Source organism: Paroedura picta, chromosome 16, assembly GCF_049243985.1.
Source record: "Paroedura picta isolate Pp20150507F chromosome 16, Ppicta_v3.0, whole genome shotgun sequence".
Lineage (NCBI taxonomy): Eukaryota > Metazoa > Chordata > Lepidosauria > Squamata > Gekkonidae > Paroedura > Paroedura picta.
The window spans coordinates 6,832,605-6,850,179 of record NC_135384.1 but is presented as its reverse complement, the minus strand read 5'-3'; the positions used below and the strand labels follow the sequence as shown (position 1 = coordinate 6,850,179).

At 49.3% G+C, this 17,575-nt stretch overlaps 2 protein-coding genes across 6 annotated transcripts in view; one reads left to right on the top strand and one right to left on the bottom strand.

Annotated features, from left to right (window-relative positions):
* Positions 1-16: 16 nt before the first annotated feature.
* IZUMO1 (izumo sperm-oocyte fusion 1) lies at positions 17-7,130 on the bottom strand. 5 transcript variants are annotated; one of them, XM_077314315.1, is made up of 9 exons: positions 6,876-7,130; positions 6,195-6,269; positions 4,904-4,987; positions 4,068-4,088; positions 3,290-3,370; positions 3,041-3,141; positions 1,664-1,814; positions 1,213-1,381; positions 17-253 (listed from the first exon to the last, which is right to left on the bottom strand). In XM_077314315.1, exons 1-9 carry the CDS (start codon positions 7,105-7,107, stop codon positions 148-150), a joined length of 1,020 nt encoding a protein of 339 aa, XP_077170430.1. In that variant the 5' UTR covers positions 7,108-7,130; the 3' UTR covers positions 17-147. The 5 variants fall into 5 exon arrangements, with proteins under 5 accessions (XP_077170430.1, XP_077170428.1, XP_077170431.1 ...); XM_077314313.1 differs by having other exon boundaries at positions 17-231; XM_077314316.1 differs by having other exon boundaries at positions 17-231; positions 7,005-7,130.
* Positions 7,131-13,058: 5,928 nt separating this feature from the next.
* Positions 13,059-17,575, top strand: part of NTN5 (netrin 5) — a 30,021-nt gene continuing 25,504 nt past the window's right edge. The window contains exon 1 of the mRNA XM_077312929.1: positions 13,059-13,466. The gene's annotated coding sequence lies outside the window, so the exon portion shown is untranslated. The remainder of the gene's footprint in view (positions 13,467-17,575) is intronic.

Below are 17,575 nucleotides of genomic sequence, written 5' to 3'. Positions count from 1 at the left end.
GCATAAAGAACATTCACTATATTTTATTGCGTAAAAAAAGTACAGGTGGGACAACAGTGTAAAAGGTGAAGGTGAGTCTGGGGCAGGATTCGGGGCAGGAGGGACAAGAGAAGGGAGGGGGCCGAAGCAGCTCCACTTGTCCGCCTATCATGACGACTCACTTTCATCTTCGTCCTCGTCATCCTCTTCGTCCTCGTCGTCCCCCGATTCCTCCTCCGCCTCCTTTTCATTCTGGCGACGATAATAACATAAGCTAGAAGAGAAAGGGGTCGGGGGGCCGAGTCTGCATGGGCGCTTTTCCCGACTGGCGACCTTCAGGGATCCCTTTTGGTCCTGACACCTGCCAAGGAATGTTGCAGAGGATTCTGGGAAGGGCTCTAGGATACGTCCCAAGTGGACAAGATGCTCAGAGGCCTGAGAAAGGTCCCCGGCTCTTTCGGAAAGCAACCCCACAGGACCCTGATTTCAACGGGAGCTGATACGTTTGGCTCTCCAGGGCAACCAGCTGGTCACTCTATGAAGCAGGCTTCTAGGCTAGATGTATTTATTATCTTATATTTATTTTAATATCCTACTTTTAGGCTACTGCTCCCAGCCTACCGGCTTGCGGTGGCTAGCATCAGTTAAAACCTCCGGGGAGGGCGGTATAGAAATATAATAAAGAAATATAATAAAGAAATGTAATAAATAAAAACAATCCAATAAAACCCCACCAACCCAGCCCTAACAACCATAGCCGAATTCCCCACACACACCCTCTCCCCTGGTCTGAGACTCCAGGGACGGTGTTATTAAAGGAGCCACCAGAGGACGGGCAAGAGCTCCTGTCAGCCTGGCCTTGACCAAAAGCCTGGCGGAAGAGCTCCCTCTTGCAGGCCCTGCAGAAATGTGTCAGCTCTGACAAGGCCCTTAGGTCTTCCGGGAGCTCATTCCACCAGGCGGGAGAAAGCCGGTGCATAAAATCTGGTCATGGTCAGGCAAGCTTCCGATGGGCCCGGAATCACCGACTTATTTGAACCCCAGAGCTGAGAGCCCTGTGGGGGGCATTAGGGTGAGAGACGGTCCCTCAAGTAACTTCGACCCCTGGTCTGATCTAGCAGCCTCTGTTTATGTCCTTAACAGTGTGACGTGTTACCAAACACAGCCAGAGCAAACAGCGCTAAATACGGGCACACACACACATACAGACACACACAACCCTGCACAACTCACAAAGCGGCCACAATGATGAACAGCAGCCCTCCCGTGGCTCCAATCACAATCCAGACTGTCCAATCCGGCTGGGGGAGCGGGGCCCTGGAGGAGATCCCCAAAGTAATGGGGCCTTCCAGGGTGGGATGCGGCCGCGGGAACCAGGTGGTCTTCCCGAGGGGCGACACCACTGCGGGAGAAAGAGAAGGGGCGATTAGAAAGAGTTGGGTTGTGACACTTTTAGATTTGGCAGGCGAGCTGAGAGCGGGTGTTGTTTGGGGAGGGCTTTCCCGAGTTTCATAGAGTCCACCCACCTATGCAGCCACTTTCTCCAGAGGAACTGATGCGTTTAGTCTGGAGCTGGGCTGAAATTCTGGGGGGGCGTCTGGGGCTTGGCATCCCCAGCTCCCAAGGGGGTTGTCAGGCTAAAATGGAGGAGGGGGAGGGGGAGGGGACCGAGCCGTTCACTCACCTGTCACTTGGAAGTCCAGCATGCTTTTCGGGGTTCCCTCCCTACCGAACATTTTGCAGCGGTATTTACCCGTGTCGTTTGCATTGGCCGCCTTCTTCACCAAGAAGGGATCCAAAGTGTTGGTCATTTTCTGTTCTTTGCCGTTCACGATCTGGAAAGGGGGAGAAGGCGGGGTCAGAATAGGGGCTGATGCTGCTTTCTCTTTAGGCAGGACATGGGAGGGGGCAGGTCACTCCACCCCTTCACTTATTTTCATTCGTTCATTCGTTCATTTGTTAGTTCATTTGTTTATTCCTTCCTTCCTTCCTTCCTCCCTCTACCCCCTTTCCTTCCTTCCTTCCTTCCTTCCTTCCTTCCTTCCTTCCTTCCTTCCTTCCTTCCTTCCTTCCTTCCTTCTTCCCTCTACCCCCTTCCTTTTCCTTCCTTCCTTCCTTCCTTCCTTCCTTCCTTCCTTCCTTCCTTCCTTCTTCCCTCTACCCCCTTCCTTTTCCTTCCTTCCTCCCTTCCTTCCTTTGATTTGTTCCCTACCCCTCCCAGCTTGCTGGCTTCCAACATTACTACAGAAAAAACATATATGATACGTAAAATAATGTACAGTGTTATAAACTTTTAAAACATCCCTTTCAAACAATCATCCCTGCTGTCTAGGCTAAACATTGAAGAGGATGTTGGTTTTTGGGGGGAGGAGCCCAGGTGGTGTCTAGCCAAAACCGTCCTGGTGTTCATTGGCCCCCACCAAATACCTGGCTCAGTTCTGTCAAAGCTCTTCCGGGAGCTCATTCCACCAGGCTGGGGCCGGGACCGAAAAGGCCCTGGCCCTGGTTGAGGCCAAACATGATCAGAATAGTGGGCATTTTGCCAGGTGGATTGAATGTGGATGATATATATTATCTTGCTTTGGGATAAGAGATCCCAGTGGCCTCCCATCCAGGTTCCTACCCTGGCCCACTGCTTCAAATTTGTTTCTTACTCTCCTGGGCAGTTCCTTGGACTCCATTTTGTGAGCTACCAATTATGGAGGACCAAAACAGACACCCACCAACCACCATTTCATTTTTGGTGACGGATCTCCTTCCAGTCTTTCAAAGGCTATTGGGGAGGGCCCGGATTTGGCCTTTCTAATTTGGCTCAGCTGGTGGATTTCAAAAAGCCTCTCCCCCACTAGAACCGAAGACTGGAATAAGACAAGGTCCCTTTCAGTCCGATCTCTGATTCCTATTTCATTTCTTTTTAAAAGGGGATACACAGATGAGAAAACAGGGACAGCAGCAGGAGCTTTGTAGGCCAGTGGGGTGTGTTCGTAGGGCCAAAGCCGTGCCCCAAACTCTGGCCTATTCATAGAAGAACATGGCGGGGGGGGGGGAGGCAGCTACTCACTCGAAAAAAGGTGTACTGAATTGCTCCGTAGTTGTACCGGTGCCACCACAAAGCACAGTCCAGAATCAAATCTTCATCCATTTCCACTTTGAGTTTCCTTTCTGCAAAACCCACCAAGATTGATACCACGGTCGGGACACCTCATCTGATGGCAGACCTCCCTTCCTACCACCTGGGGGAGGGGGGCTGTCCATTGGCCTGCTGCCAGGCCGCTCCCAGCTTGGACATCCCGGGTCATTTATGGCCTACCTCCACAGTAGTACTTTTTCTCGCAACTGTAAACATTGGTACGGCACGTGATGCAGTTGGTAAGCAAATAGTCCATGCTACCTGTGGAGGAGGAGTTTGGGGAGATGAAATGGCCTGGAGGGAGACACGAGGCAGCTCCCCTTCTCCGGAGGCAATCAGGAATTGGGGCTTCGGGGGCATCTAACTCCTGGAGAGCAAATTTTCTGAGCACGCTTTGCTCAAAAGGTCTTATGCAAGAGACAATGAAATTAACTCCTATACAAGTCTTCTCCTAGTGTAGTGGGTAGGAGCGGTGGCCACTAACATGGCGAAACAGATTTGAGAATCTGCTTTCTTCTCCACCATAGGAAATAAGGAATGTCGGATGGAGCACCCTCTTTGGGTGTCCCTGCAATTGGACCCCCCTGGTCCAATCTTTTTGCAACTTGGGGGTACATTGGAAGAGAGGCTCCCACAGCTACGCTGCAAATTTGGTGTCTCTACTGCCAGCAGGGGCTCATGGGAATTGTATTCCATGGACATCTGGAGAGCCACAGTTGGGCCACCCCTGGACTGAATGGTCAGCATGGCCCCTCCCAACTCTTGTGATCTCGAACTGCATCCCAGTGTTCCTGAAATCCTGACTGTGGCTCACTTTTAAGGGGCACAAGACCTTGTAGAATCAGCATCTGACAACCCCTGTTCATTTGTGGGGTTCAGGGAGAAGGATGGGGTGGGGTACAAAACAGTGACAGACGTCCTCTCTAGCAGCATGCCCCAAAGACCCCTTGACACTCACCGCATTCATTGCTGCAATAGACTGAAAAAGAAGAACAAAGGGTGTCAGAAATCAAAGGGATGGAGGGAGTCCCCAGTAGCTCATCACCAAGGGAGGGGCTGCCAACTTTTAAAACGGCTCAACTAAGCTGTTTCTTTTTTTTAAGCAAGCAGCAGCTTAATGGGGGGTAGTTGGCAGATTTGTTCTCACAGAGCAGTGCTGTCAGAGCTCTCTCAGCCCCAAATACTTCCCAGGGTGTCTCTTGTGAGGAGAGGAAGTATTGTGTCTGTAGCCCTGCCGAGGACCAAACTTGAGGTCTGAGACAGGATCCCAGCCAGCACGAAATTGACCGATGTGCAGTTAGATGCCAACTACTGGATCCAGTCAGTTTAAAGTGAAACTGACCAATAGCACGCACTGGCGGTATGATCCTTTGTGTGGCTTGTGTATATATGTTGTGTGTGTGTTTGTGTGTGTGTGTGGGGAGGGGTTCAGTTCTCAATTCTACTTGTACTATCCTGGGTCTTAATAAAGAGCTTACATTACTATCCATGTCCAGCTCTGAACCCAGGGATTTAACAGGAAGGGAAGGCGATTGTAAACCACTTTGATACTCCTTCGGGTAGTGAAAAGCAGGGTATAAAATCCAACTCTTCTTCTTCTAAGCATTTGAGAGGAAAACTCCATTTTCCAAATGGTGGGATGGGGTCTCCTGAAAAACTGTTTTAAAATACAGCCACTGTCTCAGAGGGAGGATCTGGACCACGTAATGGGAAAGAGTGCCTCTGAGCTTGTGACGAAGGCATTTCCCCTCCCTGGGGCTTGTCCAACCGGGGGCAGAATTAAGAGAGGCTTACTTTTCTGAAAACCCTTCAGGTGTTTCTTAAAAGTAACCAGGAGATCCTGGAGGCTCCACGTGATCTCATTGAACAGCTGCCCGCCTGGAACGGAAAAGCAGGCCGATGAGGGGAAGTCGAGCCGTGTGGAAACAAGGCCTCAGGCCTGACGTCAGCTAGATCGAGCAAGGCTGAATTTGAATTTCTAACAGACTGAAATGCTGACCGGGCAGATTGTCAAAGGAATAACACTGTCCCGATATTCTGTTTTCAAACCCTTGAGAATTATATGCCGAGGAACTGGGCTTCATTTGAATTCTGGACTGGCAGAGTTGCCAGCAGGCCTGGGGGAAAATTTTTTCCGTAAATGTCCAATGTGCAGAAATGGGGAGCGGCCGATTTCATGGCATGAAGGTGAACTGCATCACCTGATAAATAGGACCCCCTTAAGCCTCTGTTAAAGGGGCAAGAGACTTCTTTCCTCTCCCAGGGAGAGGAAACCCAACCCACAGGGACATCCTTTTAATGAAACTTCTGTATGACAGCCCTCACTCTCCATTTATTATATTCCAAAGCAGTGTAATGACATCAACTTAGAAAGAGATATCTACTTTTAAAAAACACCAACTTTTTGAATAAAGGAAAAGTTCAAAACAGAAAAGAGAAAGTATCTTTTGAATCCTGACGATGGCCGTAAGTCAGTCTTTCTCTGGCTTTGAGAAACCCCAGAATTAGTGCAATTAGAATAATAGAATCCTAGAGTTGGAAGGGACCTCCTGGGTCATCTAGTCCAACCCCCTGCACTATGTAGGACATTCACAACCCTATCGCTCATCCACTGACACCTGACACCCCCTTGAGCCTTTACAGAATCTGCAGAATATGGTTGGGAAGCATAGCTGGGTACATGCCCACCTGGGGCCCCTCCAGGCCCATCATTGGCCATTGGGGAGGGCAGGTGAACATATATGGTATCGTCCTATCACCCGATATATGGTATATGGTCCTATCACCCGATAAATGCTCAACGAATTGTTTAAAAAGATTACAAAATTAATTCACTCCCAACCCGTTCAGAAAACCCCTCCAGGGCCATCAAGAAACCCCAGGGTTTCACAAAAGCCTGCATTAAACATATTCCCAAAGGAATGTGGGCCTGCAATTTTGAAAGCGCCACAAGATGGCGGTGTCCAGCTAACTGGGCCAGATTCAGCACCTTGGCCTGCAAAAGGCTGGGGGAGCCAGCTGGATATTAACACTGGGCAAGAACTGGCTACCAAAGCAAAGGCAAGGATTGGGGAGGGTGACTTACCGTCGAACTGGTTTTCCATGATCCGGTTCATGGAGCGCTTGAAGTGGCTCGTGAGCTGCTGTAGCGTGATGTCATCTGGAGAGCACAGAAAGAGGGAGAAACAGTCAAGGAGGGAAGGAGAAACGGGCTTCCCCCCTCTGCCCCTGCCCTCCCCACAAAGAATGCAGCTGGAAAATGACCGGAATAGATTTTTTTTTAAGGTTTCAAAATATTCTTCCAAAAAAACACTGTGGTTAATGCAACATCAGGCCATGAATCCCCTTCCTTAATTATATAATTAACATTTAAAGGTAAAGGTATCCCCTGTGCAAGCACTGGGTCATGTCTGATGCTTGGCAGTGGTTTGCCAGTGCCTTCCCCAGTCATTACCGTTGACCCCCCGCCAAGCTGGGTACTCATTTTACCGACCTCGGGAGGATGGAAGGCTGAGTCAACCTTGAGCCAGCTGCTGGGATCGAACTCCCAGCCTCATGGGCAGAGCTTTCAGACTGCATGTCTACTGCCTTACCACTCTGCGCCGCAAGAGGCTCAAATTAACATTTATAGTACTTTAAAAATGTTTGCAGTTTGGATCATTGGGCCCGGGGGCCAGGGTTGGTTCCTCGGGGCCTCGAGCGGTTCAAACCCACCCAGGACGTTCTGGGATCTTTGGGAGCGGCACGTGGACGGTGGCACCCGTACCGATAACAGCCATGTACGTGGCCTTGTCTATGGGCTGCTTCGACAGGGCCTCAATGTCATTCTGCAGGAGGTTCTGCAGCTTGGCCCGGAGTTCCCGGTTTCCCTGCAGCTTGCTGTTCAGGTAGTGACCTTTCATTTGGTTCAGCACCCGTATGGCCTCGGGGCTGCATATCAGGCACCCCTGGCACCCGGAGAGGATCGCGGCAGGGAGCCAGAACGCTAGCCAGGACATCGCGCCTGGCTGCGGTGGCCAGAAGGGGACCACGGAATGCCCGGAGGACGGATGACGCCTTGAGGTCACAAAGGCCGCACGGAGTCCAGCCAATCGGCAGCACAGGACGGAGGCACCCCGACCCTCGCGGGGCTAAGGCAGGCTGAGATTTGGGCCTCTCCAGACCGTGTTGGGCGGGAGAGAGAGGCAGCTGTGGTGGTTGGGGCTTCACCCACCGCCTTGCAACGGCCGAGGAGGGGCAAAGCGGCAGCCTCTTCCAGCCAACGGCCTCCACACCGGAAGGAATCCAGCAGGTTTCCTCTTCAGGGGCTCAGCCCAGGGACGATCCTGAGCATCGCTTCTTATTGCATTGCTCTTAATCATTTAATTTCCCCGTCTTGGATGCCTCGTCTACGTTCGGTGCTTATTTTTACCGTTGAACGTGGGACGGAGGGATGGGTGGCGGTGTTGGTGGAAAGAGAGTTGGTTTTTGCTGCTGGGAGGAGTCTCAAAGCGGCTTACACCCGCCTTGCCTCTCTCCCCCCAACCACAGATGCCCTGTGAGGTGGGCCTGAGAGAGCTCTGAGAGAACTGCGACCAGCCCAAGGTCACCCGGCTGGCCGCAGGGGACAGGGAGCGTGGAAGCCAACCGGTTTAGAGGCCGCGGTTCTAAAAGTCCAGGGAGGTTTTCGCTCCAGCTGCCTGGGTCAGAAGAGGCTCGGGCTTTGGCATCCCCCTTTCTCCTCGATCCCCATCTCCCCCTCCCCAGGGGGTCAGCCCCCCTTCTGCTCCCCCCTCCCGCCCTCCCGCCACGCCTGGTAATCGGGCAAATTCCGGGGCCGCGTCCCCCCTTTCATCGCGGCTTGTATATCGGGGCGGCGGGACCACCTGGCCCTGCGGGGTCGCCCCCACGGCGGTCACGGTCTGCTCCGCATTAATTAACCTTTGATCCTCGGCGGGGCCCCGGGAGGGCGGGCGGGGGGGGGGGCTCGTAAAACCACCGGGAGATGAATGGCCCCCCCTCCCCTCCCCTCCCCTCCCCTCCGGCCCTGCTGGGGCCAGGCCTGCGACGAACAGCTGGGGAAGGGGCGAGCGGCGCTGGCGGCGGGGGAGGGGGAAATCGGAGTCACGCCGGCGGGCGCTCTCCTGGCGCCTCCAGTTGCATTGCATTGCCAGCCTCCAGGTGGGACCTGGCGATCCCCCGGAATTCCAGCTCATCTCCAGGCGAGAGAGGCCAGTCCCCCTGGAGAAAACGGCTGCCGGTGGCCAAACTGTGGCTCTCCAGATGTCCATGGACTACAATTACCATGAGCCCCTGCCGGAGCCAAGCTGGCAAGGGCTCATGGTGATCGTAATCCAAGGCATCCAGAGAGCGACCGCCCCCCCTGCGACTCCACTGTGGTCCCGGAGCACCTCAGATCCCGCCCCCTCACTGCTCCACCCCCAAAGTCTCCAGGTTTTCCCCAACCCAGAGCTGGCAACCCTAGCTGGGAAGGTGCCGTTCCAGAGGGTGGCTGAGAGGTTCGCACCTGGCGCTCCCAGGCTGGATGCCGGCCGTCTGGCCCGTTGGGAGCCTTTGCAAACTGAGTGTTGCGTGAGCATCCCAAGTTTGGAAGAGGCCGTGAAATCAAAACATGAACCGTGATTAAATGTAATAATAGTCCAGTTAGGAGATATGTCAATATATGCTCTAGCCATTAAAAAAAAAAATACTACAACGTGCTCCCTTTACAGATTTCGTAAAGAGCTCGATTCTGTTGCCTTCTTGCCAGTGTATTTAAAAATCATTGGATAGCACATTTTATCGGCCTTAGATTTTAGGAGAGGAGGACGGAGGGGCTGTGCATGTGCTTTACGTCTCATCGAAGAGGCATGTTTTGAGAACAGGATGGAAGAAAGGTGAGACCTTCAGGACCTCTGGGACAACGGCACCAGGCCAGCAAACGTGAAAGGGCAGAGAGAAAGTAAGAAGAAGGGGAGGCTGAGGGTGGTGGACCAAAGGACACGTCAGATACCTCAGGGGTAAGGAGGGGAAAGCTCGTGAAGCACTCGGAAGATAAAAATGAGCTAGCACTAGATGCAGGATAATCTGACAGGAGATAATAACTATTTTGTTTTTTCATCAGTCTGGGGATCTGGACAATAGATCATTCCCTCACAGTCATAGACTTGAGCCGAGATTTTATCCTGCCAGTATTAGGGGAGATCTGGATTTAAACAGTGTTATTGACGTGCATGGCAGGTAAGTATTATCAGCTTACCTCACCTGTGAGCGTTGTGGCTACAAGAGCAGTTCAAGTGGTCCGGTACTGAAATGAAGGCCGAATGCCTGCAGAGAAGAGGAAGCTACCTGTAAATTAATTCCTCCTTCCCCCCCCCCCCAAGGATATTTGGCCTAGGTTGTAGGGAATCTGTATGAACTGCACGCGTGCCAGGTGACAGGCTCCGAGATTAATCGGAAGTGAATCCGTGGACTCAAGCTCCAGTTAATCTTTTGATTTTAATCAAGTCCAACTCGCAGCATCGATTGTCACTGGTGCTATTTCATGTTTCAGAAATTTGGGAGCGCTTAATGAGGGCAGCAGTCAAGATCTCCGCGCAGGAATGTAATTCAGGAATGTGATGGAATAGCGTGAGAAATTGTTTACCATTGCCTCTCTGTTTTTTAATTTTCAGTGTTTCCATTATGGGGGGGAAAGCCCTGATTTCCACAGTGAAATGTTAATAATTCAAGAGGATTCTATATTTTATGATTCCGCAGCCAAAGGGACAATAATATATGCTGGTAATTTACAGGAATTGTGCTGCGGTGTTACAAATGTTGTTTCATGTTTCTATGGAGATGTGGCATCGGACAAGCTGACGGAACGTATTGGTTGCGTGGCCCGAAAATGCCAGAGATTGTTTGGGGGGGGGGGCTTCTCATGGGAAGAATTCATCACAGACTCCTTTGAATTTTGACTGTGGTGGAGCTTCTGAGATATTTCTTTTAGGTTTCGAGGAGCCCCAGAACTGAGCCAGAAGTGATGTCATCTGGCCACACCTTCCTGCCACGCCCAAGAACGATTGGGGGAGAGAAAGCAGGTCGTTTGAGGCAGGAGTAGGGGTCCAGGTTCCACCCCTTTTTCCAGGCATGGTAACCACGCAGGAATGGCACTCTCAGATTAATCGAAGTGGCCAGTTCCCCTCTTTCATAGCATTGCTGGAGCAGCTTGTGGCCACGTCCATTAAGACAGGATACAGGGGAAAGGGGAGTCCCACGGCTCTAGGGAGACCTGGTTGGGAACCCCTGGTTTATAGAGACAGAAACGATGAAGAAAACCCTCCATCCTGCCTGACGGCCGTCCCCACTTCACACACCTGTTCCTGGAAGTACACAATACTATTGCGTTCATTTGGGCCCCCATCTATCACATCAATTAAAAAAAACACAAAGATCCATAACCTAAAGGAACTTACAGATGAAATCAGAGAGATGCCGTTGTCCTCTCCATTCTCCTAGCAAAGATTTCTTTGTAAATCCCTCCCTTCCCTATAAGATATCCTCGAAAGCTGGACTCCTTCTGCTGTATGTAGAATTAATTGACTCTGTGGGATGTAATCAGCCCAGAAAGTGCCTGTTTTTTTATGTTTAAAGTTATGCTAGGAAATGAAATTGTTTTAATTCCAGAGGGGGGCTCGCCCTGCTGGTCTGCTGTTGTGAAAATGAAACGAGATTCCAGATACATCCCAGCAAAGTTTGTGGGAGACGGAGCCCTCCCCTTCTTTAGATGCTACGCATTTTGTTACCCTTTAAGGCAGGGGTAGTCAACCTGTGGTCCTCCAGATGTTCATGGACTACAATTCTTATGAGCCCCTGCCAGCATCTGGAGGACCACAGGTTGTGACTAACCTTGCTTTAAGGTGTTCAGTGGACTTATGCTGAAATTCTTTTTACAGTCTCCTTTTCAGCGCCAATTGAACTTTCACGCGAAAGAAATTGATTTTCTCAAATCTGAAAAGGTGTATTTTCAACTGATGAATTATGAAGGCTCACCATTAATTATGAACGTGGAGAACCGGCTTTGATTTCATCCTGCGAAGTGGATTAACAAAGATAGACATTAAACGCTTCCCACTTACTAGGAGTCCGGCGTTAGTAAAGTACAGCATTTAGAAAACTTGGCATAGGCACCACAGTGGAAAACCACGATCCCTCTTTTGGCCAGATTGTTTTACATTGTCATTTTTCAGGGTTCAGGTATCTCCCTGTCACCTCTAGAAGTTAAATTTCCAGAGCAGGAGGGGGGGGGAGGACAAATGTAAATAAATGCAAATACACGAACATCCTGTTATTGTCAAGTTTAGCCATCCCACCTTCCATCTTCTTGTTTTTGACATAACACACTCCCTGTCATTCAACAAAGAAAATGGGTACGTGTGCTGATAAGAAACACAGCAGCGAGCAAAAACAAGAAAAACAAGAAGAACTAGATTTTTTGTACTCTACTTTTTACTACCCAAAGCGGCTTATTATCGCCTTTCCTGCCTCTCCACACAACAGACACCTGTGAGGTAGGTGGGGCTGAGAGAGCTCTGAGAGAACTGTGACTGGCCCAAGGCCACCCAGCTGGGAATCAAACCCAGTTCTCCAGGTTAGAGGCTGTTGCTCTTAACCACTACACCAAGCTGACCAACTAGGCTACTAGCCATTCAGTTTCAAGTTCTGGACCAAATGCCTGCTGTTGAATTAGATCGCAGTAGGGGTGGCTAAAATAACGGGGGGAGGAGGCTATAATCTTTTCATAGAATAAAGACAGGCTCTCCTTCCAGTGTGGAGATCAGCAAAAACACAACTTCACCCCCAACCCTTTGCACTGCTTCCATTTCCTGTTCCGTCGGAGGGGTACACCAAAATGGGGAGGAATTGTTGCCTCGTGCCCTCCCCTCCATTGTCTTTTAAGTTTTCAATTTATTATCTATCATGCATTACACAAATTCAGAACCTAAGTACAAGTCACAAGGTAAATTCATAAAATATATAATTGTATAGATAGAAGATAAACTCAAATTATCCCAGACACATCTGCAGATACTGGTTTGGAGCCAACCTTTCCACGGTTCCCCTCTAACAGTGTCACTAGGCCTGATTCATTCGTTTATTCCAATAATTAACAAACGTTTTCCACTGTCCTACATAGACATAGGCCTGCGGTCTATCTTCTTTCATTTGTACAAAGCAGATGGATGGCCTATGGGAATGTGTTTTGTTTCTACTCCTGAAGACTTGGAGCGATGTCTCCAATATTTGCCTGCTGTGTATGGACAGACCATTCCTCAGATGATCACAGCTGTGTGGGAGTCTTGAACAACGACTGTTTCCCCTTCTATCTCTTCTGGTGTTTTGTGTTTTCAGTTCCCCATGTTGAAAATCGCCTCCATCTCCGTCCAGGACTGTGAACTCGTTCACACAATCATAAACCAAAGGGATTATGCGTTTCGTTAAACGTGTGTGACTGTACTTTTGAAAGGCGATACTCTCCTCTGGGTGAAGAGGTCAGGACTAGACAAAGGAACTGGCTCTGAAGGGCCCTTTGGGGGCTGCCTGTAATGTCCCTCATGAGGGATCGCCAGGCAGTAGGGGAACTTCTAAAGAGCAGAAACCCACACCTGACTACCCTGCTAGGTGTGTTCTTTGGCCTTGTTCCTCAACAGCTTTTCTGTTTATACGCTCTCAGACAGACGATAAACAGAAAAACACAAAGCTCTGAATTCTCCCCCTGTGTGAGTTTTGGATGCATGGCTATGTTTGTGTCACTGCTGTCCCGTGTACATTTCAGGGGTCACCACTGTGTATGTGTTGGCGGGGTGTGTATGTGCCCATTTGTGCATCTCTCCCCCACCCCTCTCTCCTGACCCACCTGTCTGCCTGCGTTTGGGCATCTGTCTTGTCTGCGCTTATCCCTTCTCCTCGACACACTATTCATCACTGACAGAAGTCAACTGGCTCGATCCCATTCCACCCGGGAATGTAACACCCACGGATCAAAGCTACAGAGTTCCCGAAACCCTCTTTCACCACCAGTGGCTCATGGTTCCAGCCCTGGGTGAGAAACCTGAATATCAAAATTCGCGTCGCTGACTAATGCTTCTGCAGATCTTCCGAGGCTTGGTTTCCCTTTTCCAGTCCGTGGATAGGATCGGATTCGATGGGGGTGACGGCCTGCCATTGACACAAGGGCTTGTAAAACTCGCCAAACTTCCTCATAAACTCCTCGCAAAGAGGGTTTCGTTTTTAAGAAACTCCAGCCCCGGCTGATATCGGATTCCAGAAAAAAACCTCGGCGGGGAGCGTGGTGGACGAGGGGCTCCAGACCCGGCATCCGGGGAGGGGACACAAGGTTGGTTTGCAATCATCGCTGTATTGTGTCACAATGTTATTGTATCGCATCATTTTTATTTCCTGCATTCTTCTCCCTAATGCATGATAAATTCTAGCGGGGCCCGGCTAAGCAGCCGAAACCGGGGGGGGGGGGGAGAGATGCATTCAGAGGGAACTATTTAAGACAACAAAGTCTGCGGCATTCGTGTGGATACCTTATCTGTGTTATAACGGCCTTGCTGTTGGTTTTGTAGCATAAGGGGCTATAGATGATACCCCAGCTGAGAAACGCAACGGAAAGCCGACACGCTTATTGGAATATGTGATGTGTGTCACCTAAAGCCCGCAATGTTTAGATTGCTGCATTATCCAAACAAATCCATAATATAAGAGCCGACGCAGGCAAGGATAGATTAGAGAAAGGTTAGTCCAGCTAGCGAGACGACAAACATTCTGGCGCTTATACTGCTAAATATATCCATATTTGCAACAGACATTGGATAATGAATTATGTAAGAGATGCAGGGAGAGGAAAATATCTTTCTAGTAAATGGCACAATCATTGTTTATAATTTCCGGTTTGAGTGACAATTTGGGGGATATCTTGGGGTGGGGGGGGGGCTTAAAAGCCTTCCAAAATTATGTGCGGGGGAATTTTCCCCGAACACTTGAATCTCAGGAACCCGCAAATCCTTTGTTTCCCGTCCCTCCTTCTGCTCCAGATTGCAAAGAAATATTGACTTGTCCCAGGTGACCAGCTGAAATTATTGTGACGCTTGTTTAATTACCTACTCCACAGCTTGTGCGTAGACTAGGAGGTGGGTTGGATATTCCGCAAATGCAAGCGGCGGCTTCAGCCCCAGCAGCTGTATGTCGATATGAACGACTTGATTTTGATGTAACAGATTCTGTGTTTTTACATATCGGTTGTTGCAGCAGGGATTGCAGTTGAAATCGGCAGTAGTAAATTCCGGTAAATACAAATGTCATATCTATGACAGAATTTTTTTAAAGAGTTTTTTGGGGGGAGGATTAGGTTTTGCTAGATCCAACCTCAACTATTTGCACTCAGGATTTTGCACACCTCTGCAATCGTACATGAAACCCCGTCAAAAGCCATCATCTTCCCCATTTTGTAATAAGCAGCCTCCTGTGTTGCAGAAATCCACAGTCCTTTAGCAGATTTGAATTTGCTGTTGAAAGCTTGCCGATGTGAAATTTGCTATCAACTGAAGGGGGAAAAAAAAAACGGGTTGAAGCCAGGAAGGGATTTGACCTCGAAATCTTACGTACTGTTTTTTTCCCGAATTGCTGCATATGCACCAGCTTTTGCTGTGATACATTTCCTCATCTAGCCATTTGAATTTGGATCTAACATCCTTCTCCCGAAGCAATAAGCATCTTCATATATATAGATATGCTAAACTCTGAGGCTTGATTGCCGCTATTTTGCTTTAATGACACCGCGAACAGGTGGATGAAATGCCACAATTCTTAAATTTAAATGTAATTTGCGTAGGAATTTTTCATCACAGAAACAAATGACGATGAAGCAAGAATAAAGAAGACAGATAACCGATTCAAAGGCTCTCTGACATTCGCCAAGACAGAAAAGCAAAACAGACTTATTTTATATCAGGTTGAAGAATGCATCCGCAGAAAAAGCTTGAAAATGAGAAGACAAAAAGATACCAGAGGTTGGATCCTGGGTTTTTTCCCAGTGACAAGTGAAGGGATGCTTTCTAAACACCCAGAAGGGTACGCCAGAAATCCTGGGACCCTCATGGACCAAACCCAAATGGATCCTGGGACAGTAACAAGGAAGGGAATTGAGGGAGCTCAAACAGAAAAGAGGATAGGATCTAACCCATCGTTTTAATGTCGGGCGGGGACACCGTTGGTACGACCCGCTAACTGTTTTATGAACATTCGGATCGTTCCCTTTCCTATTGCTTGGATACACACCCACGTCCCTTTGTAAAACTGGTAGGTAGGCGCATTGTTCCAAAGGACAATTCCGAAAACAGAAGTTGGAACCAAAATATCCCAACACAGTTTGCAAGCTTTCGAGTTCCCCAGAAGTCTGCATCAGGCAGGGGGTGTGGAGGAGGGGTACGCTGAGCATGATGGGGGGGGGGGGAGAACCCAATCTGCAACAGTTTTCAGATCTTCACCCTAGCTCCCCAGGTACTACATTCCCCCCCCCCCAGACTTTGAGGGCTCAGCTCATCCTAGCGTGATAGTCCTAAGAGCAAAAACAAGGAAAGGGGGTATTTGAAGAATACGCCCAGTGTTAAATACCAGAATGGTGCTTAGCCTGAATCGAAACCGGCAGTGAGAAAAGGGAATTGCGTCTGCCAAGGTGGAACAGTAGTACAGAAAATACTCTACGAGAGCCGATTACAAAGGGAACAGATACATGTATATTTATAGCCTTGTTGAGCTGTACATTTGCATGTGTGGAACCTTCTGTAACAGGGGACTGCCTACCAAGGGCCATCCCTGGGTACTTGGCAACGCAAGCATAATCATGAATCAACATCAAAGTCCATGAAATCAAGGCCCTGCAGCTCCTCGGCTTTCCTACAACTGTATTTCAGCGGCTACGCACTGGTTTTGAAGGAGGGTATTGTGTTTTATTGGTTGCTATTTATTATTAACCATTTGCTTGGTGCTTGTTTAAGCCAGCGTGGTGTAGTGACTTCGAGCGGCAGCTTCTAGTCTGGCGAGCCGGGTTAGATTCCCCGCTCCTCCCCATGCAGCCAGCTGGGTGACCTTGGGCTCATCACAGCCCTGATAGGTGCTGCTCTCACAGAGCAATGATGTCAGGACTCTCTCAGACTCACCTCCCTCACAGGGTGTCTGTTGTGGGGAGAGGAAGGGGAAGGTGACTGTAAGCTGCTTTGAGACTCCTTTGGGTAGAGAAAAGCGGCACATAAGAACCAATTCTTCTTCTTCTTCTTCAGTAATATCAGGGCTCTGTCAGCCTCCCCTCCCTCACAGGGTGTCTGTTGTGGGGAGAGGAAAGGGAAAGCTATTGGAAGCCACTTTGAGACTCCTTCGGGTAAAGAAAAGCGGCATATAAGAACCAACTCTTCTCCAGTAATATCAGGGCTCTCTCAGCCTCACCTCCCTCACAGGGTGTCTGTTGTGCGGAGAGGAATGGGAAGGCAACTGTAAGCCACTTTGAGCCTCCTTCGGGTAGGGAAAAGCAGTGTATAAGGACCAACTTTCCTTCTTCTTCTTCTTCTTCTTCTTCTTCTTCTTCTTCTTCTTCTTCTTCTTCTTCTTCTTCTTCTTCTTCTTCTTCTTCTTCTTCATGATGCAATCACAAACAGTGGAATAGCTTCCCTAAAAGACACCTTGACTACTTTTGCTGACTGTCCTACAATGTGCAGCCCCAGGAGCCTGTCCATGCACATGGGGTTGCTGTTTGCGCCAATCCAGACTTGTGAGGGTGAACCCCATCCCACTGAGAACAGCAGTTTGCCGGGCTTCTTTTGACAAATGGAGGCTGCTGGATGCACACAGTCCGGAAGGGAAAGGTGAATTATTTAATGAATGCACCCTCAATTCCCTTCGCTAGTAAAACGTTTTCCTCTTATCTACAGAATATATATATTAAAAAGAAAGGCTATTTTAAATGCAAATAGTTTATATCGCCAGGAGAGCAGGCAGCCGATTTCAAAATCTTTCCACCCAAATGTCTTAAGAGCTGTACAATCTGTATGCGGGTTTCGTTGAAGCCACAGAGAAGATGAACAACAAAACAGACTGGTATCGTCGTATGAGACGGGGATCTTGTTTCATCAGCTGAGGCGCTTGCTTAGGGGTATCGCCGCCTTACGCTACTGAGATGTGGAGGCAGGGATGCATTTTCCATGTTTTTAAAAAATTTCCTCACAGATGGGCCAAGAGCAAAATGTATGAGACATTCAGGCCCGAATCGTGTTGAAACCACCGGGTAACATGCATGTTGCTTATATTTGCGTTATGCTTTATTGTGCCAAAAATACCATGACGAGAGAAGAAACCAAAGGGACATCTTGCCTGGCTGTAGTTTTCTCCCTTTACAAAACGTTTGGGATTTCTGCCTCAACCCCAAATGATCCGCAAGGGAAACGTTGC

What these genes read in the sequence shown, in the direction of transcription:
- IZUMO1 (XM_077314313.1), bottom strand. Translation starts at nt 7,107, where the DNA reads ATGTCCTGGCTAGCGTTCTGGCTCCCTGCCGCGATCCTCTCCGGGTGC. An exon ending in CACGTACATGGCTGTTATCG is followed by an intron (nt 6,270 to 6,875) that starts GTACGGGTGCCA and finishes TGTGCTCTCCAG; the next exon opens with ATGACATCACGCTACAGCAG. An exon ending in CTATTGCAGCAATGAATGCG is followed by an intron (nt 3,371 to 4,067) that starts GTGAGTGTCAAG and finishes CCTCCTCCACAG; the next exon opens with GTAGCATGGACTATTTGCTT.